Source organism: Cherax quadricarinatus, chromosome 5, assembly GCF_038502225.1.
Source record: "Cherax quadricarinatus isolate ZL_2023a chromosome 5, ASM3850222v1, whole genome shotgun sequence".
Classification (NCBI taxonomy): Eukaryota; Metazoa; Arthropoda; class Malacostraca; order Decapoda; family Parastacidae; genus Cherax; species Cherax quadricarinatus.
The window spans coordinates 57,971,141-57,995,140 of NC_091296.1; the positions used below are offsets into that span (position 1 = coordinate 57,971,141).

General features: G+C 43.1%; 1 protein-coding gene across 1 annotated transcript in view; it reads right to left on the reverse strand.

Annotated features, from left to right (window-relative positions):
• Positions 1-24,000, reverse strand: part of Nmdar2 (NMDA receptor 2) — a 408,938-nt gene that overhangs the window by 77,729 nt on the left and 307,209 nt on the right. The window contains exons 10-11 of the mRNA XM_070102705.1: positions 16,831-16,949; positions 11,048-11,195 (exon numbers count right to left, since the gene is read on the reverse strand). Of these exons, the coding sequence (XP_069958806.1) occupies positions 11,048-11,195; positions 16,831-16,949 (267 nt within the window). The remainder of the gene's footprint in view (positions 1-11,047; positions 11,196-16,830; positions 16,950-24,000) is intronic.

The window sequence follows — 24,000 nt, forward strand, 5'->3', positions numbered from 1 at the left end:
ACACTGGCCGATTCCCACCAAGGCAGGGTGGCCACCAAGGTAGGGTGGCCACCAAGGCAGGGTGGCCCGAAAAAGAAAAACTTTCACCATCATTCACTCCATCACTGTCTTGCCAGAAGGGTGCTTTACACTACAGTTTTTAAACTGCAACATTAACACCCCTCCTTCAGAGTGCAGGCACTGTACTTCCCATCTCCAGGACTCAAGTCCGGCCTGCCGGTTTCCCTGAACCCCTTCATAAATGTTACTTTGCTCACACTCCAACAGCACGTCAAGTATTAAAAACCATTTGTCTCCATTCATTCCTATCAAACACGCTCATACATACCTGCTGGAAGTCCAAGCCCCTCGCACACAAAACCTCCTTTACCCCCTCTCTCCAACCTTTCCTAGGCCGACCCCTACCCCGCCTTCCTTCCACTACAGACTGATACACTCTTGAAGTCATTCTGTTTCGCTCCATTCTCTCTACATGTCCGAACCACCTCAACAACCCTTCCTCAGCCCTCTGGACAACAGTTTTGGAAATCCCGCACCTCCTCCTAACTTCCAAACTACGAATTCTCTGCATTATATTCACACCACACATTGCCCTCAGACATGACATCTCCACTGCCTCAAGCCTTCTCCTCGCTGCAACATTCATCACCCATGCTTCACACCCATATAAGAGCGTTGGTAAAACTATACTCTCATACATTCCCCTCTTTGCCTCCAAGGACAAACTTCTTTGTCTCCACAGACTCCTAAGTGCACCACTCACTCTTTTTCCCTCATCAATTCTATGATTCACCTCATCTTTCATAGACCCATCCGCTGACACGTCCACTCCCAAATATCTGAATACATTCACCTCCTCCATACTCTCTCCCTCCAATCTGATATTCAATCTTTCATCACCTAATCTTTTTGTTATCCTCATAACCTTACTCTTTCCTGTATTCACCTTTAATTTTCTTCTTTTGCACACCCTACCAAATTCATCCACCAATCTCTGCAACTTCTCTTCAGAATCTCCCAAGAGCACAGTGTCATCAGCAAAGAGCAGCTGTGACAACTCCCACTTTGTGTGTGATTCTTTATCTTTTAACTCCACGCCTCTTGTCAAGACCCTCGCATATACTTCTCTTACAACCCCATCTATAAATATATTAAACAACCACGGTGACATCACACATCCTTGTCTAAGGCCTACTTTTACTGGGAAATAATTTCCCTCTTTCCTACATACTCTAACTTGAGCCTCACTATCCTCGTAAAAACTCTTCACTGCTTTCAGTAACCTACCTCCTACACCATACACCTGCAACATCTGCCACATTGCCCCCCTATCCACCCTGTCATACGCCTTTTCCAAATCCATAAATGCCACAAAGACCTCTTTAGCCTTATCTAAATACTGTTCGCTTATATGTTTCACTGTAAACACCTGGTCCACACACCCCCTACCTTTCCTAAAGCCTCCTTGTTCATCTGCTATCCTATTCTCCGTCTTACTCTTAATTCTTTCAATAATAACTCTACCATACACTTTACCAGGTATACTCAGCAGACTTATCCCCCTATAATTTTTGCACTCTCTTTTATCCCCTTTGCCTTTATACAAAGGAACTATGCATGCTCTCTGCCAATCCCTAGGTACCTTACCCTCTTCCATACATTTATTAAATAATTGCACCAACCACTCCAAAACTATATCCCCACCTGCTTTTAACATTTCTATCTTTATCCCATCAATCCCGGCTGCCTTACCCCCTTTCATTTTACCTACTGCCTCACGAACTTCCCCCACACTCACAACTGGCTCTTCCTCACTCCTACAAGATGTTATTCCTCCTTGCCCTATACACGAAATCACAGCTTCCCTATCTTCATCAACATTTAACAATTCCTCAAAATATTCCCTCCATCTTCCCAATACCTCTAACTCTCCATTTAATAACTCTCCTCTCCTATTTTTAACTGACAAATCCATTTGTTCTCTAGGCTTTCTTAACTTGTTAATCTCACTCCAAAACTTTTTCTTATTTTCAACAAAATTTGTTGATAACATCTCACCCACTCTCTCATTTGCTCTCTTTTTACATTGCTTCACCACTCTCTTAACCTCTCTCTTTTTCTCCATATACTCTTCCCTCCTTGCATCACTTCTACTTTGTAAAAACTTCTCATATGCTAACTTTTTCTCCCTTACTACTCTCTTTACATCATCATTCCACCAATCGCTCCTCTTCCCTCCCACACCCACTTTCCTGTAACCACAAACTTCTGCTGAACACTCCAACACTACATTTTTAAACCTACCCCATACCTCTTCGACTCCATTGCCTATGCTCTCATTAGCCCATCTATCCTCCAATAGCTGTTTATATCTTACCCTAACTGCCTCCTCTTTTAGTTTATAAACCTTCACCTCTCTCTTCCCTGATGCTTCTATTCTCCTTGTATCCCATCTACCTTTTACTCTCAGTGTAGCTACAACTAGAAAGTGATCTGATATATCTGTGGCCCCTCTATAAACATGTATATATATATATATATAAACATGTATATATATATATATAAATATATATATATATATATTATATATATATATATGATATATATATATATATATATATGATAGATATATATATATATATATATATATATATATATATATATATATACATATATATATATATATATATATATATATATATATATATTATTATTATTAGTCAGCGTTTCGGCAACCATTGATTGCCATCATCAGAAGAGTAATTACTAATATAAAAAGATCAAAGTTGGATTTATAAAATGATGTAATTTTGATTAAATATAAAAAGAAATGATTATAATTATCATATTTTTTAAAGTGGTGGACTGGTAAGCCAGTGGAAGGCCTCGGTCAGATGACCAAAAGCTCCAGCTGTGGGTCATCATACGATTAAGACCAGAGTCAGGAAAAACACTTGTCCTGTTTCCTGACGAATCTTACCTAACCAAAGAATACAAGTACTTTCACTTAAACGAGTCATGTACATGTCTAAGACCTGTCACAGGAGACCCTTGTTCTGTCTCCTGGTCAATATTATAACATTAAGATACAAATTAAAGACACAGATATAGTGCTAAGTGTTGACACTTTACGATGATAATAAACAGACAAAGAGCTCGTGTACCTGATGCGAGGAACAAGAAATTCTGCCACAAGGAGAGAGAGGAAGGCGGCTTGATACTCAGAGAGGTATAGTCATCTCTTGCAAAGGATTTTCTTTAATAGTTATTTTAGTTATTAAAGTATCAGGAGGCTCTGGTGGCCTGGTGGTTAACGCTCTCGCTTCACACGGTGAGGGCCTGGGTTCGATTCCCAGCCAGAGTAGAAACATTGGACGTGTTTCTTTCCACCTGTTGTCTATGTTCCCCATCAGTAAAATGGGTACCTGGGTGTTAGTCGACTGGTGTGGGTCGCATCCTGGGACACTGACCTAAGGAGGCCTGGTCACAGACCGGGCCGCGGGGGCGTTGACCCCCGGAACTCTCTCCAGATAAACTCTCCAGATCCCTGACTGGTTGTAAACAAGTTACGTGGAGCTTTAAAGAGCCTCCTGTAGTCTTTCCTTTCTAAATCTAATGATGTAACAAGCAGGGGGAAAAACGTTACTTATGACAAAATTTTCTCCTCCTGTTTACCCAACATCTTGTTCACTAACTTTCTCTCCTTCCTTAATCTTCCTTTCCCCTCCTTACCATATCCCATAATCCTTGTAACCTGGTGGGGAGACCGGTACTTGGGACAGATGGAAGGCCACTTACTTCGTAAAATAAATTAAAGACGTGTGGGAATTCGTGTTTTTAGTTCAAAATCTAAAATTCTTAGAGATAATTCATGATAAAATGGAATACTAAAGTGAGGTTATGTTTCTGCATTCGAGTGTTCTCTAAATCTAGAAAATGACACAGTGGTGTTTATAGCTGAGGAATTATGTAGCAAACAGATGTGTGCTCAGGTATTTTAGTCTTTAAGCTGTCGTTTCCAGGCGGGGGTGAGACGCATGGGCGTCTCCTGGCACCTGCTGCACCTCTTCCTCTAATAGTAAGTACCTGGGTGTTAGTCAGCTCTTGTGAGTGGCAGGTTAAGTTGGGTAAATCTTTGTCAGGAAACAGGACAAGTGTTTCCTGGCGTGGGTCTTAGTTCTATGATGACCCTCAGCTGGAGGTTTTGGTCATCTGACCGAGGCCTTCCACTGGCTTACCCGTTCACCTCTTTTAAAAATTATGGCTACGATTATAACCATTAGATTATGTGGGTGGCATCCTGGGGGTGGTGATATACCATCAGCAGACCTAAGCTTTAAACTAAGATATAAATGTTACTGTGCACCAAAATGCATGCGTTTATCATTAAAGTTTCTTAATCTTTTTCTACCACACAAAATATAAGATAAATGAAATGGGCAAGTAACTAATGACTTCAAACTTTTACGCCCAATACCCAACATGATATCTTGTCTGGTCCCACTGCCTGTGCTATACTACCTCCCTATCATGTCTCAGTACTTTCTTTCCTAACTACACATTATTTCCCAAGATACATTCTTTCCCCATGCCAGTTGTGTTATTTTCAAAACAATATGCTTTAATCACAAAGAATAAATACTCCGAACTTCTACAGCGGCTGGAGCTGAAAAAGTCAACAAATGCGAGGCTACAGCTGTCACTGGATGATCAACAACCTTCGTTGTGTATGAACTACGGTGTTTGTCTGCCTTAATGAGTGTTAGCCATATTGTACCATCAACTCTGACATCTGGCTTGTTGATAGGCACTAATTACACGTTACACAATGACCCTTACTGAACACACCTGAGTCTTTACCAACTTGCAACATTCGCCCACCTATCAAGGGGACGGGGAAAGGCCCTTGATGGTGAAGGGGAGAGGGAGCCCATGATGGTGAAGGGGAAAGGGGGCCCATGATGGTGAAGGGGAGAGGGACCCCTTGATTGTGAAGGGGAGAGGGGGTCCTTGATGGGGAAGGGGAGAGTGGGCCCTTGATGGTGAAGGGGAGAGTGGGCCCATGATGGTGAAGGGGAGAGGGGCCCCTTGATTGTGAAGGGGAGAAAGGGTCCTTGATGGGGAAGGGGAGAGTGGGCCCTTGATGGTGAAGGGGAGAGTGGGCCCTTGATGGTGAAGGGGAGAGTGGGCCCTTGATGGTGAAGGGGAGAGGGGGCCCTTGATGATGAAGAGGAGAGGGGCCCTTGATGGTGAAAGGAAGAGGGAGCCCTTGATGGTGAAGGGGAGAGGAGGCCCTTGATGGTGAAGGGGAGAGGAGGCCCTTGATGGTGAAGGGGAGAGGAGGCCCTTGATGGTGAAGGGGAGAGGGGCCCCTTGATGGTGAAGGGGAGAGGGGGCCCTTGATGGTGAAGGGGAGAGGAGGCCCTTGATGGTGAAGGGGAGAGGAGGCCCTTGATGGTGAAGGGGAGAGGAAGCCCTTGATGGTGAATGGGAGAGGGGGCCCTTGATGGTGAAGGGGAGAGTGGGCCCTTGATGGTGAAGGGGAGAGTGGGCCCTTGATGGTGAAGGGGAGAGGGGGCCCTTGATGGTGAATGGGAGAGGGGGCCCTTGATGGTGAAGAGGAGAGGGAGCCCTTGATGGTGAAGGGGAGAGGGGGCCTTTGATGGTGAAGGGGAGAGGGGGCCCTTGATGGTGAAGGGGAGAGGGGGCCCTTGATGGTGAAGGGGGCCCGTGGGTGAAGAGAGGGGGCCCTTGATGGTGAAGGGGAGAGTGGGCCCTTGATGGTGAAGGGGAGAGGGGGCCCTTGATGGTGAAGAGGAGAGGGGGCCCTTGATGGTGAAAGGGAGAGGGAGCCCTTGATGGTGAAGGGGAGAGGAGGCCCTTGATGGTGAAGGGGAGAGGGGGCCCTTGATGGTGAAGGGGAGAGGAGGCCCTTGATGGTGAAGGGGAGAGGGGCCCTTGCCCTTGATGGTGAAGGGGAGAGGGGGCCCTTGATGGTGAAGGGGAGAGGAGGCCCTTGATGGTGAAGGGGAGAGGAGGCCCTTGATGGTGAAGGGGAGAGGGGGCCCTTGATGGTGAAGGGGAGAGGGGGCCCTTGATGGTGAATGGGAGAGGGGGCCCTTGATGGTGAATGGGAGAGGGGGCCCTTGATGGTGAAGGGGAGAGGGAGCCCTTGATGGTGAAGGGGAGAGAAGGCCCTTGATGGTGAAGGGGAGAGGGGGCACTTGATGGTCAAGGGGAGAGGGGGCCCTTGATGGTGAAGGGGAGAGGGGGCCCTTGATGGTGAAGGGGAGAGGGGGCTCTTGATGGTGAAGGGGAGAGGGGGCCCTTGATGGTGAAGGGGAGAGGGGGCCCGTGATGGTCAAGGGGAGAGGGGGCCCTTGATGGTGAAGGGGAGAGGGAACCCTTGATGGTGAAGGGTAAAGAGGGCCCTTGATGGTGAAGGGGAGAGGGGGCCCTTGATGGTGAAGGGGAGAGGGGGCCCTTGATGGTGAAGGGGAGAGTGGGCCCTTGATGGTGAAGGGGAGAGGGGGCCATTGATGAAGGGGAGAGGGGGCCCTTGATGGCGAAGGGGAGAGTGGGCCCTTGATGGTGAAGGGGAGAGGGGGGCCTTTGATGGTGAAGGGGAGAGGGGGCCCTTGATGGTGAAGGGGAGAGGGGCCCTTGATGGTGAAGGGGAGAGGGGGCCCTTGATGGTGAAGGAGAGAGGGGGCCCTTGATGGTGAATGGGAGAGGGGGCCCTTGATGGTGAAGGGGAGAGGGAGCCCTTGATGGTGAAGGGGAGAGGGGGCCCTTGATGGTGAAGGGGAGAGGGGGCCCTTGATGGTAAAGGGGAGAGGGGGCCCTTGATGGTGAAGGGGAGAGGGGGCCCTTGATGGTGAAGGGGAGAGGGGGCTCTTGATGGTGAAGGGGAGAGGGGGCCCTTGATGGTGAAGGGGAGAGGGGGCCCTTGATGGTGAAGGGGAGAGGGGGCCCTTGATGGTGAAGGGGAGAGGGGACCCTTGATGGTGAAGGGTAGAGAGGGCCCTTGATGGTGAAGGGGAGAGGGGGCCCTTGATGGTGAAGGGGAGAGTGGGCCCTTGATGGTGAAGGGGAGAGTGGGCCCTTGATGGTGAAGGGGAGAGGGGGCCCTTGATGGTGAAGAGGAGAGGGGGCCCTTGATGGTGAAGGGGAGAGGAGGCCCTTGATGGTGAAGGGGAGAGGGGGCCCTTGATGGTGAAGGGGAGAGGGGCCCTTGATGGTGAAGGGGAGAGGGGGCCCTTGATGGTGAAGGGGAGAGGGGGCCCTTGATGGTGAAGGGGAGAGGGGGCCCTTGATGGTGAAGGGGAGAGGGGGCCCTTGATGGTGAAGGGGAGAGGGGGCCCTTGATGGTGAAGGGGAGAGGGGGCCCTTGATGGTGAAGGGGAGAGGGGGCCCTTGATGGTGAAGGGGAGAGGGGGCCCTTGATGGTGAAGGGGAGAGGGGGCCCTTGATGGTGAAGGGGAGAGGGGGCCCTTGATGGTGAAGGGGAGAGGGGGCCCTTGATGGTGAAGGGGAGAGGAGGCCCTTGATGGTGAAGGGGAGAGGAGGCCCTTGATGGTGAAGGGGAGAGGGACATTCTTATTGTTCTCCTTCCCACTACACGCTGATTAATATATTTTGTTGATAAGTCAAGTTCACACAGAATATAAGGGTTGGTAGGAGAAGAAAATATTCCAGCAGCTCTGGGGAGAATCTTGAGTTTTCCCTGAAGGTGAAGGGAGGAAGGGGCCCCTTGGTGAAGGGAAGGGGCAGATGATGGTGAAGGGTTCTTGATGTATTAAACTCAAGCTACCCTTCCCTTTCCTGGATCCAATGTGATTACATCCCATTCCCCAGGCTTTGTATGACTCAAGTGTGTTTACTCTTTAATAATAATAATAATAATAATAAAAATAATAATAATAATAATAATAATAATAAAATAATAATAATAATAATAATAATAATAATAACAATAATAATAAAAATAATAATAATAATAATAATAAAAATAATAATAATAAAATAATAATAATAATAATAATGATAATAATAATAATAATAATAATAATAATAATAATAATAATAATAATAATAATAATAATAATAATAATAATAATAAAAATAATAATAATAAAATAATAATAAAATAATAATAATAATAATAATAAAATAATAATAATAATAATAATAATAATAATAATAATAATAATAATAATAATAATAATAATAAAAATAAAATAATAATAATAATAATAATAATAATAATAATAATAATAATAATAAAAATAATAATAATAAAATAATAATAATAATAATAATAATAATAACAATAATAATAATAATAATAATAATAATAATAATAATAATAATAATAATAATAATAATAATAATAATAATAAAATAATAATAATAATAATAATAATAATAATAATAATAATAATAATAATAATAATAATAATAATAATAATAATAATAATAATAATAATAATAATAATAATAATAATAATAATAATAATAATAATAATAATAATAATAATAATAATAATAATAATAATAAAAATAATAATAATAAAATAATAATAATAATAATAATAATAATAATAATAATAATAATAATAATAATAATAATAATAATAATAATAATAATAATAATAATAATAATAATAATAATAATAATAATAATAATAATAATAATAATAATAATAATAATAATAATAATAATAATAATAATAATAATAATAATAATAATAATAATAATAATAATAATAATAATAATAATAATAATAATAATAATAATAATAATAATAATAATAATAATAATAATAATAATAAAATAATAATAATAATAATAATAATAATAATAATAATAATAATAATAATAAAATAATAATAATAATAATAATAATAATAATAATAATAATAATAATAATAATAATAATAATAATAATAATAATAATAATAATGAATACGTTAGTAAATTTCAGCATTGATGAATACTCACACCACGTAACTACAGTCCTAAAATACAGTAATATACCTATTTGTGAAAGCACAAAAGAATAGGTAAGGGAAATAGAATATGCAAATGGCTTCAGGGAGAAATCTAATATTTTTCCCCGAAGCCTTTTTATCTATGTAGTTCCCCCACAATTTTCACTAATATATATATATATATATATATATATATATATATATATATATATATATATATATATATATATATTATTATTATTATTATTATTATTATTATTAACACCACTGGCCTATTCCCACCAAGGCAGGGTGGCCCGAAAAAGAAAAACTTTCACCATCATTCACTCCATCACTGTCTTGCCAGAAGGGTGCTTTACACTACAGTTTTTAAACTGCAACATTAACACCCCTCCTTCAGAGTGCAGGCACTGTACTTCCCATCTCCAGGACTCAAGTCCGGCCTGCCGGTTTCCCTGAACCCCTTCATAAATGTTACTTTGCTCACACTCCAACAGCACGTCAAGTATTAAAAACAATTTGTCTCCATTCACTCCTATCAAACACGCTCACGCATGCCTGCTGGAAGTCCAAGCCCCTCGCACACAAAACCTCCTTTACCCCCTGGGGTCCACCTCTGGTGTAAATTGTGGGACCCACAGCCTCGGAGAAGTGGATAAAAAGGATTCAAGGAAGAATATTTAGATTTCTTCCTGAAGCCGTTTGAATATTCCACTTCCCCTACCATCCCATCTTTTCATTCTTTTTTGCCAATAGGTATATTTTATTACATAATATGGTACAAAAGGTTTAAGAGATACATTGTTGATATAAAGATGGCATATACAGTACATTTGTTGACACTTGAGTGACATACATTGGCACTTAAGCGTCAGGCAGCATCAGTGGTAAACCATAAAATGTTCACGTATTTGCAAATCTGGGAATGTACAACATACACCATGCACGGCGGCACTGTTTAATAATCACATATATACTGAAGCTATAAGGAGGGAGAGGGAGGCTATGATCGCTAAAGTAAGGAGGGAAAGTGTCAGTACTTACCGAGGAGGGTGAAGTAATAAGTACTTACAAAGGAAGGTGAAGGGGGCAGTATTTACCAAGAAAGAGGGTGAAAGAGGCAGCACTTACCAAGAAGGAGGGTGAAGGAGGCAGCACTTACCAAGAAGGAGGGTGAAGGAGGCAGCACTTACCAAGAAGGAGGGTGAAGGAGGCAGCACTTACCAAGGAGGAGGGTGAAGGAGGCAGCACTTACCAAGAAGGAGGGTGAAGGAGGCAGCACTTACCAAGAAGGAGGGTGAAGGAGGCAGCACTTACCAAGAAGGAGGGTGAAGGAGGCAGCACTTACCAAGAAGGAGGGTGAAGGAGGCAGCACTTACCAAGAAGGAGGGTGAAGGAGGCAGCACTTACCAAAAAGGAGGGTGAAGGAGGCAGCACTTACCAAGAAAGAGGGTGAAGGAGGCAGCACTTACCAAGAAGGAGGGTGAAGGAGGCAGCACTTACCAAGAAGGAGGGTGAAGGAGGCAGCACTTACCAAGAAGGAGGGTGAAGGAGGCAGCACTTACCAAGAAGGAGGGTGAAGGAGGCAGCACTTACCAAGAAGGAGGGTGAAGGAGGCAGCACTTACCAAGAAGGAGGGTGAAGGAGGCAGCACTTACCAAGAAGGAGGGTGAAGGAGGCCGCACTTACCAAGGAGGGTGAAGGAGGCAGCACTTACCAAGAAGGAGGGTGAAGGAGGCAGCACTTACCAAGAAGGAGGGTGAAGGAGGCAACACTTACCAAGAAAGAGGGTGAAGGAGGCAGCACTTACCAAGAAGGAGGGTGAAGGAGGCAGCACTTACCAAGGAGGGTGAAGGAGGCAGCATTTACCAAGAAAGAGGGTGAAGGAGGCAGCATTTACCAAGGAGGGTGAAGGAATCAGTACTTACGAAGAAGGAGGGTGAAGGAATCAGTACTTACCAAGAAGGAGGGTGAAGGAGGCAGCACTTACCAAGAAGGAGGGGTGAGGAAGGCAGACCTCACAAAGAAGGAGGGTGAAGGAGGTAGCACTTACTACAATAGCGCCCCAGATGCCGTCCTCGACACGGAAGAAGTCGTAGGAGAATCCCAAGTCTTGCGAGAACTTCACGAGCAGGTCGATGCAGAAGCCGGAGCAACAACGGAAGTAACTAGAGTTCCTCATCGCCCAGCTGACGTTCACCCTGAACGAGGAAAGACATCGTTCTGGGTCATCTAAGGTCACATCATACCAGGGTAAGGTCACATTGTATTCCAGGGGGAAGATTTTTATATTTTACCTCATACTCCTCCTCTCCTTACGCCTTCCTCTTTGTATTGGACTGATGAAGCCACTGTGTGGCGAAACGTTTCCTGAATAAAGATTCCCATATGTTGCATAAGGGTCTCAATCTTCAACTTGTCGGTTTTCCAAACCATTCATCACAACTTCCCTAAGTTATAATTAACCAGTGTTGGAACCTTGAAGACGAGAGAACAATGAGCTCTCAGGTTATTAATGGAAATATTCCAGGAAAAATGAAATAAATCCAACAACCACTATAGGTACTACTCCATGTCAAGAGATAAGTAATAAAAAAGTTAGAAAATTTTGGAGGGGCCAGAAATGAACGAACCACTCTACGTCAAATAATGAACACTGTAACAAGAGAACCTGTTGTAGAGACGGAACACAAACGTCATTTTAACTCTCTCTATATCACCTCGTATTGGCAATATTCTGGAGTTTATATCTCCTTTTTCCCCCCACTGAGCCCAGTCTATTAAGTTACTCAAAATACAAATTTTCCATCGTGAACAACAAGTCAAATAAGAAAAAGCTGCTACTAATAATATAGGTAAAAAAATTAACTTTCACCTCGAACATATTGCGATCCTTATAAAAAAAATCTGAGGGAAAGAAAGTACAATATAGTCATATCTTCATTAGAATAGTTAATGCTCATCAACAATGATTTTAACGTAGTTTCCCTTATAATAATAATAATAATAATAATAATAATAATAATAATAATAATAATAATAATAATAATAATAATAATAATAATAATAATAATAATAGTAATGTTTATTTAGACATGATATTATTATTATTATTAAAGATTAGCCGGTATTCTCCCGGCCCGGGCCTTTTCCAAGTGGTGGCCCGGCCTTGGCTCCCTCTTTAGGGAGTGTCTGAGACCTAAGTCTCCCATGGGAGGAGGCACAAGTACCTCCTCATCTTTGGGACCAACTGTCCCCAGGCCTAGCCACAAGCTAGGCCTCTCTGGTCTGCCATCCCCGCCCCAAGGGGGTAAATGGGAATGACAGTCTTATGAGCTAAAGGCTCCGGCTCAGGCACCTACCCTACCCTAGAAGGGCTGGGCATGGTGTCGATCAGACATGATACATAGTTATACAAGGAATTATAGTAGTTGGGTGTAAATGTCAAAAGCCCTTTGTTAAGTATGTAATATCACTATTTAATGTTTTAAATATTAAACATATTAATTACATAAAATACAATGATTAAAATGATCACATAAATTATAAAGATTACATCGATTACCCATAGTATAGGTGAGTACAAATAGGAAGCGCGTCTGTCAGGCGCTCAGTAGACGGAGGATCAAACCTTCACCGCGTCTTGCGCTGAGTGACCCACATGGGTTAAGCGCTTAAAATTAATTAAAAAAAATCGATTACCCTTATATTTATTAAAATTTAACATAAATTCTTGATACCTCAACACTGATAACACTGAATACAATTATTAAAATTTCCCGTTTTCTTCTAGAAATTTTATCGACACCATGCCTAACCCTTCTAGGGTAGGGTAGGTGCCTGAGCCCGAGCCTTTAGCTCATAAGACTGTCATTCCCATTTGCTCCCTTGGGGCGGGGATGGCAGACCAGAGAGGCCTAGCTTGTGGCTAGGCCTGGGGACAGTTGGTCCCAAAGATGAGGAGGTACTTGTGCCTCCTCCCATGAGAGACTTAGGTCTCAGACACTCCCTAAAGAGGGAGCCAAGGCCGGGCCACCACTAGGTAAAGGCCCGGGCCGGGAGAATACCGGCGAATCTTTAATAATAATAATAATTTTAGAAACTGACAGACTCGAAATATACCATGACTACTGGACTTCTTACAATCTTGTAAATGTCTTCGTCACTCTTCATGACCCTGATCCACAACCTCGTTACATCTAAACTCTATATCTTACTTGTATTCCAAAGTTCCCTTCCAGCGTAGTTCTAATTTCTCCAGCCCTCCAGTATCATCCTACCTTATGTCCACCAACTCTTTAACTGCCATTGTCACTGGGCGACGTTCTTAGTGCGCTTTGATTGAGTTGTTTGCGAATGTAGTTTGTGCCACTTTCCCCTCGTGCTAACACCCGACTTGCACGTCCAGTCTTGCAAACAGTGCTAACACCCGACTTGCACGTCCAGTCTTGCAAACAGTGCTAACACCCGACTTGCACGTCCGGTCTTGCAAACAGTGCTAACACCCGACTTGCACGTCCAGTCTTGCAAACAGTGCTAACACCCGACTTGCATGTCCAGTCTTGCAAACAGTGCTAACACCCGACTTGCATGTCCAGTCTTGCAAACAGTGCTAACACCCGACTTGCACGTCTAGTCTTCAGTGCTAACACCCGACTTGCACGTCCAGTCTTGCAAACAGTGCTAACACCCGACTTGCACGTCCAGTCTTGCAAACAGTGCTAACACCCGACTTGCACGTCCAGTCTTGCAAACATTGCTAACACCCGACTTGCACGTCCAGTCTTGCAAACAGTGCTAACACCCGACTTGCACGTCCAGTCTTGCAAACAGTGCTAACACCCGACTTGCACGTCCAGTCTTGCAAACAGTGCTAACACCCGACTTGCACGTCCAGTCTTGCAAACAGTGCTAACACCCGACTTGCACGTCCAGTCTTGCAAACAGTGCTAACACCCGACTTGCACGTCCAGTCTTGCAAACAGTGCTAACACCCGACTTGCACGTCCAGTCTTGCAAACAGTGCTAACACCCGACTTGCACGTCCAGTCTTGCAAACAGTGCTAACACCCGACTTGCACGTCCAGTCTTGCAAACAGTGCTAACACCCGACTTGCACGTCCAGTCTTGCAAACAGTGCTAACACCCGACTTGCATGTCCAGTCTTGCAAACAGTGCTAACACCCGACTTGCACGTCCAGTCTTGCAAACAGTGCTAACACCCGACTTGCACGTCGTGCTAACACCCGACTTGCACGTCCAGTCTTGCAAACAGTGCTAACACCCGACTTGCATGTCCAGTCTTGCAAACAGATATACTGCTGAGAATGAAAACAGATGCACATTTTACTTACCTTGCTTAGCGGTTGGGTTTAGTAACGACTCTTTTCCTTATTCTCCGACATTTCCTCTCCCTTCCTTCCTATTCTCCGTCCTGTCCCTGTTTCCCTCTCACCCCATGTGGGTTCTTACCTGTGAGTCCTCTGTTCTCCATTTTATATAAAATGTTATAATTATGACCATAATTCTTAGAGGGTGGACCGCTAAGCCAGGGAAAGGGCTCGGTCAGATGAACAAAAGCTCCACGGGTGGGTCATCATATGGCTAAGACCCACATCAGGAAACACTTGTCATTTTTCCTGACAAACCTTACGTGACCTAGCCTTCTCTCCATTAGGTCAGGTCAGTTTTATCAGGAAATGCGGGTCTTAGTCATATGATGACCCGCCGTTGGAGCTTTTGGTCATCTGACCGAGGCCTTCCGCTGGCTTACAGGTCCACCCTTTTAAAAATTATGGTCATAGTTATGATCATTTATTTTTTTCTCTCCACTAAATTCACATTTATTATATTAACAATATGATATTTTTTACAATTTGTCAAATTAACACTCATTTCACAATTCATCTCATTTGTACTTTTCTCCTTAATTTTAATTATCGATGAATTGTTTTTGTATCATATTGTAAAAAATGTCAACGAGGCAATAGTAATGATAAAATAAAACCGAGTACAACAGAGACAGGATAATAAAACACACACAAGACTTATTATATCAACATACTTAAGTTTACCCTCGTCATGTCATGTTTATTTAAGCACCTCGAGTCAAGTCTTAAGGTCGATACAGAGGGAGACGAACAGATGCGGTTTCCCTGTGAGAGAAGTGTCTTGTCTTGTTGTGTGAGTATAACCCAGTTTACCTCCCTCTCCTCACACACACAGGGGTTGAGTCACAGCTCCTGGCCCCGCCAGAACTGTGAATCAACCCCTGGCTGTTTTCAAGAAGGCACTGGACAGGCACCTAAAGTCAGTACCTGACCAGCCGGGCTGTTCTTCGTACGTTAGTTTGCGTGTGGCCAGCAGTAACAGCCTGGCTGATCAAACCCTGATGAGTACATACTCAGAACACACAATAAGCCCTCTTGGCCCCAGTAATATTTTTTAAAGTGATGGACTGGTAAGCCAGTGGAAGGCCTCGGTCAGATGACCAAAAGCTCCAGCTGCGGGTCATCCTAAAACCAAGACCCACGTCAGGAAACACTTGTTCTGTTTCCTGACAAATCTTACCTAACCTAACTGACTCACGAAATCGTAATGACACGATTGCAAACAAGCCATACCACGGGTGGGGTTTGAACCCCAGTGCCTAACGAAACGGTCTGGAGTTTTGAGACTCTCTGACCGCGGGTTCAAACCCCACCCGTAGTATGGTTTTTCTTTTTTCTTACCTAACCTAAGGAGAAGAGGACCTTGGAAACAAACACAGCAACGGAAAATAAATTGAAAGTGTTATTATTGCAGATGGGATAACGAATAACAACAATAAATGGTAAGAAATAACGAAGCAGGTTAGGCAGAATGAGGAAAATAACAAGATAAAAACGCCTGAGTTTTAAAAGAACACCGGTGCAGTAAATGCGAGAGTCAGGATATATTTAGGGAGGATAAAACTGCACCAAACTAATTATAATATTAAAAATATGTAATGTGGGAGCTTCCAGATAGGAATAAAATACTTAAAATGTGGATATTTAGACAGTATAAATTATGTAATTTGGACAGAATAAATTATAATTTGGAGAGGATAACTATTATAATTTGGAAAGGATACTACGTATAATTTGGAGAGGATAACTATTATAATTTGGACAGGATAAATTAAAATTCGGACAGGATAAGTTATTGTGATTTCTGCAAAACAGCCGTTTGTGATTTTTGGATAAATAAACTGACTACAGCTTATTGAGAGACGGAATTTTATCTTGGACAAAGAAACTGGTTGTGAAATCCCATCGATACCATGCCTAACCCTTCTAGGGTAGGGTAGGTGCCCGAGCCCGAGCTTTTAGCTCATAAGACTGTCATTCCCATTTGCCCCCTTTGGGCGGGGATGGCAGACCAGAGAGGCCTAGCTTGTGGCTAGGCCTGGGGACAGTTGGTCCCAAAGATGAGGAGGTACTTGTGCCTCCTCCCATGGGAGACTTAGGTATCAGACACTCCCTAAAGAGGGAGCCAAGGCCGGGCCACCACTTGGAAAAGGCCCGGGCCGGGAGAATACCGGCTAATCTTTAATAATAATAATTGTGAAATCCTGTAGACGAGAGAGAGAGAGAGAGGGATAAAGTTATTCTGGAGGATCGTGAAGGAATGGAACAGGCTACAAAAAAATAAAAAAAAGAAAAAAAGGGGAAATTTGAGAGGACATCCCGTGGAGAAAATTACACATATGCATAGTCACAGTTTGAACACACAAAGCTAAAACAGAGTCTGATTCAAGCTTAGAGCTAAAAATCGAGTTTTCACTCCCGAAGGTAGAACAGCTATAGTACTCACCCTTGCATCATCTCGTCCGAGGCTATCCTACAGGGAACGCCCTTGTTGGCCGTACACTTGCCCGTCACAGGGTGCGGAGGGTCCATGTTGATGAAGGGCGGCTCTTCCATGAAGGTTATCTGTGAGGTGGAGGGGAAACACTGCAAGTTAGTTTGAAACCAGCTGGATCAGGCACTCGGCGTGAGCCAGTCACACAGAAATTTAGATTCACCAGGTGAAGACTGAATTAGAATTCACTTAGCCAGAAGGAAAGGTAGAGTCGGCAGTTGGTTGGAAAGTTCCGCCACTTGGAGATTACATTCTGTGTTGTGGACAGCGAAGTGTGTGTGTGTTAGGTGAGAGGACATGCACATCTAATGTGGTATTTTATTGCGGCAACGTTTCGCTCTATAGGAGCTTTGTCAAGCCAACACGGAGTGCTTGGGAAGAAAAAATATCCCAGGGCCTCACTTCTATGAAATAAGTCAATATAGTCACTGGAAAGGCGCAAATACTTAGCAGAATAATTGATTGGTTGATTAATGGGGCTTAAAGACACTTAAGACACAGGTCCTTATGACCGCATACCACCTATTCGCCACCAGTCCAGAAAACATTAGTCTGATAAACATACACCTCTGTGTATGTGTAGGTTGAAGGCAACAGTAAATTCAGGAGTCTGTCTATTTACAAACATATGTAAGATAGATAACCTGACTCTCTCACAATTAATTCTGGAACTATGGAAAATAAAATTTGTGTACAATTACAGAACATTTATATACAAATATTTTCCTGACGACTGGCTTCGCCAATAAGGTTGGCGGAGCCATTCTTGGCGAAATGTCTCCTATATATAAATGTCGTGAACTATACACAGGTGTCCTTCGCTAGAATTGGTCGGTATCACCATGTCATTTACAACCTACTGCTGGAACAAGACCGTTTAATTATCATATTATTTTTCAAGAAAGTGCTGAATGGTCCCCCATACCTCGTTTCAGATAGACTTAATTACTGGTAATACAGCACTTTCAATTATTTCTTGTGTACCGTAGTGCACAGTGTATACACAGTTCACGCGGGGTGCACACAGCGTGCACACACACACAGTTCACGCGGGGTGCACACAGCGTGCACACACACAGTTCACGCGGGGTGCACACAGCGTGCACACACACACAGTTCACGCGGGGTGCACACAGCGTGCACACACACAGTTCACGCGGGGTGCACACAGCGTGCACACACACACAGTTCACGCGGGGTGCACACAGCGTGCACACACACACAGTTCACGCGGGGTGCACACAGCGTGCACACACACACAGTTCACGCGGGGTGCACACAGCGTGCACACACACAGTTCACGCGGGGTGCACACAGCGTGCACACACACAGTTCACGCGGGGTGCACACAGCGTGCACACACACAGTTCACGCGGGGTGCACACAGCGTGCACACACACAGTTCACGCGGGGTGCACACAGCGTGCACACACACAGTTCACACGGGGTGCACACAGCGTGCACACACACAGTTCACACGGGGTGCACACAGCGTGCACACACACACAGTTCACGCGGGGTGCACACAGCGTGCACACACACACAGTTCACATGGGCTGCCTAGCGTTAGTCATAGTAGAGAACATTTAAATGGCTTATACTTAATCATATATATATATATATATATATATATATATATATATATATATATATATATATATATATATATATATATATATATATATATATATATACATATATATATATCATGCCGAATAGGTTAGGTTAGGTTAGGTTAGGTAAGGTTCGTCAGGAAACAGGACAAGTGCTTCCTGACGCAGGTCTTGGTCAGATGATGACCCGCCTTTGGAGCTTTTGGTCACCTGACCGAGGCCTTCCGCTGGCTTACCGGTCCACCCCTTTAAAAATTATGGTCATTTATAACCATTGTAATTAATGCCGGATAGGTAAAACTTGCGATTTTGGCTTAAGCAGCAACGCTCTTCTTGCCGAATAAGATAAGTGAAAATTTGTGTATGCAATAATTTCGCAAAAATCATACTGAACCTAACGAAAAAAATATCGTTCATTGTGTTTGTTTATTATTAAATTATTGTAAACTTATCTAAAATATATTTAGTTGGATGAGACTAAATTAAATCGCGCTTGTTATTAGGTAAGTTTTCTAAGGTTATTTTGGTACAAAATTATTAATTTTTACATTAACATAAATGGAAAAATATATCTTGAAACGTATAAGTGAAAATTTTAGGAAGGATTTAACATTAAACTAGTTTTTGCTAATTAACCAATATATATATATATATATATATATATATATATATATATATATATATATATATATATATATATATATATATATATATATATATATATATATATATATATATATATATATATATATATATATATATATATATATATATATATATACATATATATATATATACATATATATATATATATATATATATATATATATATATATATGTGTGTGTGTGTGTGTGTGTGTGTGTGTGTGTGTGTGTGTGTGTGTGTGTGTGTGTGTGTGTGTGTGTGTGTGTGTGTGTGTGTCAGAAAGGGGAAGTAATCAAGTCTAAGAAACGAAAGAATCTCATTGATTATATTCAGGTGGACAACAAATTGAAAGTCAATTTATTAATAACTTGATGAGAGGTGAGGGGCCACTGCTGGAAGACATTTTGACAGGTGAGAGACAAGAAGGGGCAGAATAGAACAGTTTTGAATTTAAAGAACGTGAAGTGAGAGGCGCAACAGGTGTTACTGTTTACAGATGACTGGAGAAAGGAAGTGAGAGGAGTGATTAGTTGAGAGAGAAAATGAAGATTAGCCAGAACGAGTTAGCATATATGAAGTACAACAACAAATTAAAATAAGAGAGATTCTGAGTGATGTACGTGAAGAACAGGTGTTGAAAGAACGTGTGTTAAGAGAACAGGTGTTGAAAGAACGTGTGTTAAGAGAACAGGTGTTGAAAGAACGTGTGTTAAGAGAACAGGTGCTGAAAGAACGTGTGTTAAGAGAACAGGTGCTGAAAGAACGTGTGTTAAGAGAACAGGTGTTGAAAGAACGTGTGTTAAGAGAACAGGTGTTGAAAGAACGTGTGTTAAGAGAACAAGTGTTGAAAGAACGTGTGTTAAGAGAACAGGTGCTGAAAGAACGTGTGTTAAGAGAACAAGTGTTGAAAGAACGTGTGTTAAGAGAACAGGTGTTGAAAGAACGTGTGTTAAGAGAACAGGTGTTGAAAGAACGTGTGTTAAGAGAACAGGTGCTGAAAGAACGTGTGTTAAGAGAACAGGTGCTGAAAGAACGTGTGTTAAGAGAACAAGTGTTGAAAGAACGTGTGTTAAGAGAACAGGTGTTGAAAGAACGTGTGTTAAGAGAACAGGTGTTGAAAGAACGTGTGTTAAGAGAACAAGTGTTGAAAGAACGTGTTAAAAGAACGGATATTTAAAGAACAGGTTATAAAAAGCAGGTGTTAAAAGAACCGGTTAAAAGAACAGACGTTAAAAGAACCGGTTAAAAGAACAGACGTTAAAAGAACCGGTTAAAAGAACAGACGTTATAAGAACCGGTTAAAAGAACAGACGTTAAAAGAACCGGTTAAAAGAACAGACGTTATAAGAACCGGTTAAAAGAACAGACGTTATAAGAACCGGTTAAAAGAACAGACGTTATAAGAACCGGTTAAAAGAACAGACGTTATAAGAACCGGTTAAAAGAACAGACGTTATAAGAACCGGTTAAAAGAACAGACGTTATAAGAACCGGTTAAAAGAACAGACGTTATAAGAACCGGTTAAAAGAACAGACGTTAAAAGAACCGGTTAAAAGAACAGACGTTATAAGAACCGGTTAAAAGAACAGACGTTAAAAGAACCGGTTAAAAGAACAGACGTTATAAGAACCGGTTAAAAGAACAGACGTTATAAGAACCGGTTAAAAGAACAGACGTTAAAAGAACCGGTTAAAAGAACAGACGTTATAAGAAATACTGTTTAAACAATTTGTTAAAAAATAACAAGCGTTCAGAAAACAAGTTTGTAAATTAATAGGATTTACAAGAACAAGTTTGTAAATTAATAGGATTTACAAGAACAAGTTTGTAAATTAATAGGATTTACAAGAACAAGTTTGTAAATTAATAGGATTTACAAGAACAAGTTTGTAAATTAATAGGATTTACAAGAACAAGTTTGTAAATTAATAGGATTTACAAGAACAAGTTTGTAAATTAATAGGATTTACAAGAACAAGTTTGTAAATTAATAGGATTTACAAGAAGAAGGTGTCAGGGAACCGCTGAGATGGAAGTTGACGGTGATGGTCACCTTCCTCCTGGGCTCTCCTACCACTGACATGCTCTCGTAAACACTTGAGAGACAAACACTCGAGTGGCAAGCACTTGAGTGGCAAGCACTTGAGTGGCAAGCACTTGCGTGGCAAGCACTTGAGTGGCAAGCACTTGAGTGACAAGCACTTGAGTGGCAAGCACTTGAGTGGTCAGCACTAGAGTTGGCAAGCACTTGAGTGGCAAGCACTTGACTGGCAAGCACTTGAGTGGCAAACACTTGCGTGGCAAGCACTTGCGTGGCAAGCACTTGAGTGGCAAGCACTTGAGTGGCAAGCACTTGACTGGCAAGCACTTGAGTGGCAAACACTTGCGTGGCAAGCACTTGCGTGGCAAGCACTTGAGTGGCAAGCACTTGAGTGGCAAGCACTTGACTGGCAAGCACTTGAGTGGCAAACACTTGACTGGCAAGCACTTGAGTGGCAAACACTTGAGTGGCAAGCACTTGAGTGGCAAGCACTTGCGTGGCAAGCACTTGAGTGGCAAGCACTTGAGTGACAAGCACTTGAGTGGCAAGCACTTGAGTGGTCAGCACTAGAGTTGGCAAGCACTTGAGTGGCAAGCACTTGAGTGGCAAGCACTTGAGTGACAAGCACTTGAGTGGCAAGCACTTGACTGGCAAGCACTTGAGTGGCAAACACTTGCGTGGCAAGCACTTGCGTGGCAAGCACTTGAGTGGCAAGCACTTGAGTGGCAAGCACTTGACTGGCAAGCACTTGAGTGGCAAACACTTGCGTGGCAAGCACTTGCGTGGCAAGCACTTGAGTGGCAAGCACTTGAGTGGCAAGCACTTGACTGGCAAGCACTTGAGTGGCAAACACTTGACTGGCAAGCACTTGAGTGGCAAACACTTGAGTGGCAAGCACTTGAGTGGCAAGCACTTGCGTGGCAAGCACTTGAGTGGCAAGCACTTGAGTGACAAGCACTTGAGTGGCAAGCACTTGAGTGGTCAGCACTAGAGTTGGCAAGCACTTGAGTGGCAAGCACTTGAGTGGCAAGCACTTGAGTGACAAGCACTTGAGTGGCAAGCACTTGAGTGGTCAGCACTAGAGTTGGCAAGCACTTGAGTGGCAAGCACTTGACTGGCAAGCACTTGAGTGGCAAACACTTGCGTGGCAAGCACTTGCGTGGCAAGCACTTGAGTGGCAAGCACTTGAGTGGCAAGCACTTGACTGGCAAGCACTTGAGTGGCAAACACTTGACTGGCAAGCACTTGAGTGGCAAACACTTGAGTGGCAAGCACTTGAGTGGCAAGCACTTGCGTGGCAAGCACTTGAGTGGCAAGCACTTGAGTGACAAGCACTTGAGTGGCAAGCACTTGAGTGGTCAGCACTAGAGTTGGCAAGCACTTGAGTGGCAAGCACTTGACTGGCAAGCACTTGAGTGGCAAACACTTGCGTGGCAAGCACTTGCGTGGCAAGCACTTGAGTGGCAAGCACTTGAGTGGCAAGCACTTGAGTGGTCAGCACTAGAGTTGGCAAGCACTTGAGTGGCAAGCACTTGACTGGCAAGCACTTGAGTGGCAAACACTTGCGTGGCAAGCACTTGAGTGGCAAGCACTTGAGTGGCAAGCACTTGAGTGGCAAGCACTTGAGTGGCAAGCACTTGAGTGGCAAGCACTTGAGTGGTCAGCACTAGAGTTGGCAAGCACTTGAGTGGCAAGCACTTGAGTGGCAAGCACTTGAGTGGCAAGCACTTGAGTGGTCAGCACTAGAGTTGTCAAGCACTTCAGATACAAGCACAATCACAAGCGTATAATACAAAAAATATAACTTGCCTACCCCTACCGCCCTAGCCCTATATAACTACTTGCTACCCTTGGCATTTTAAGTCCCTAACTGCCTGTACCATCTTCCTCAACACCCCCACCCCCTCCTTCACCCGCATCCCTCTCCCTTAACATTCAAAGTATTCCCTATCTTGTCCCCAGAGCCTCGAATTTCGACACAGAATTTCTGGCGGCTGCCGTGCAGCCTGGGAATGCAATATACTCGCTGATGGTGCTAGCAATGGTCTCTGACGGGAACATAACGTCTGATGGAATTATCTTGAATATTTTAATTACATATCTCTCGTTAAAGTTGATAATTAAGGAGTCGGCGCAGGAAAACTTGGTTATCAGGCAAGACACTAAGAAGTATCGGAACACTGGGAGTATCGGAACGCTGGGGAGTGTTGGTACACTAAATGGAACACTGGGGAGTCTTGGTACACTAAATGGAACACTGAGGAGTGTTGGTACACTAAATGGAACACTGGGGAGTGTTGGTACACTAAATGGAACACTGGGGAGTGTTGGTACACTAAATGGAACACTGGGGAGTGTTGGTACACTAAATGGAACACTGGGGAGTCTTGGTACACTAAATGGAACACTGGGGAGTGTTGGTACACTAAATGGAACACTGGGGAGTGTTGGTACACTAAATGGAACACTGGGGAGTGTTGGTACACTAAATGGAACACTGAGGAGTGTTGGTACACTAAATGGAACACTGGGGAGTGTTGGTACACTAAATGGAACACTGGGGAGTCTTCGTACACTAAATGGAACACTGGGGAGTCTTGGTACACTAAATGGAACACTGGGGAGTCTTGGTACACTAAATAGAACACTGGGGAGTGTTGGTACACTAAATGGAACACTGGGGAGTCTTGGTACACTAAATGGAACACTGGGGAGTGTTGGTACACTAAATGGAACACTGGGGAGTGTTGGTACACTAAATGGAACACTGGGGAGTCTTGGTACACTAAATGGAACACTGGGGAGTCTTGGTACACTAAAT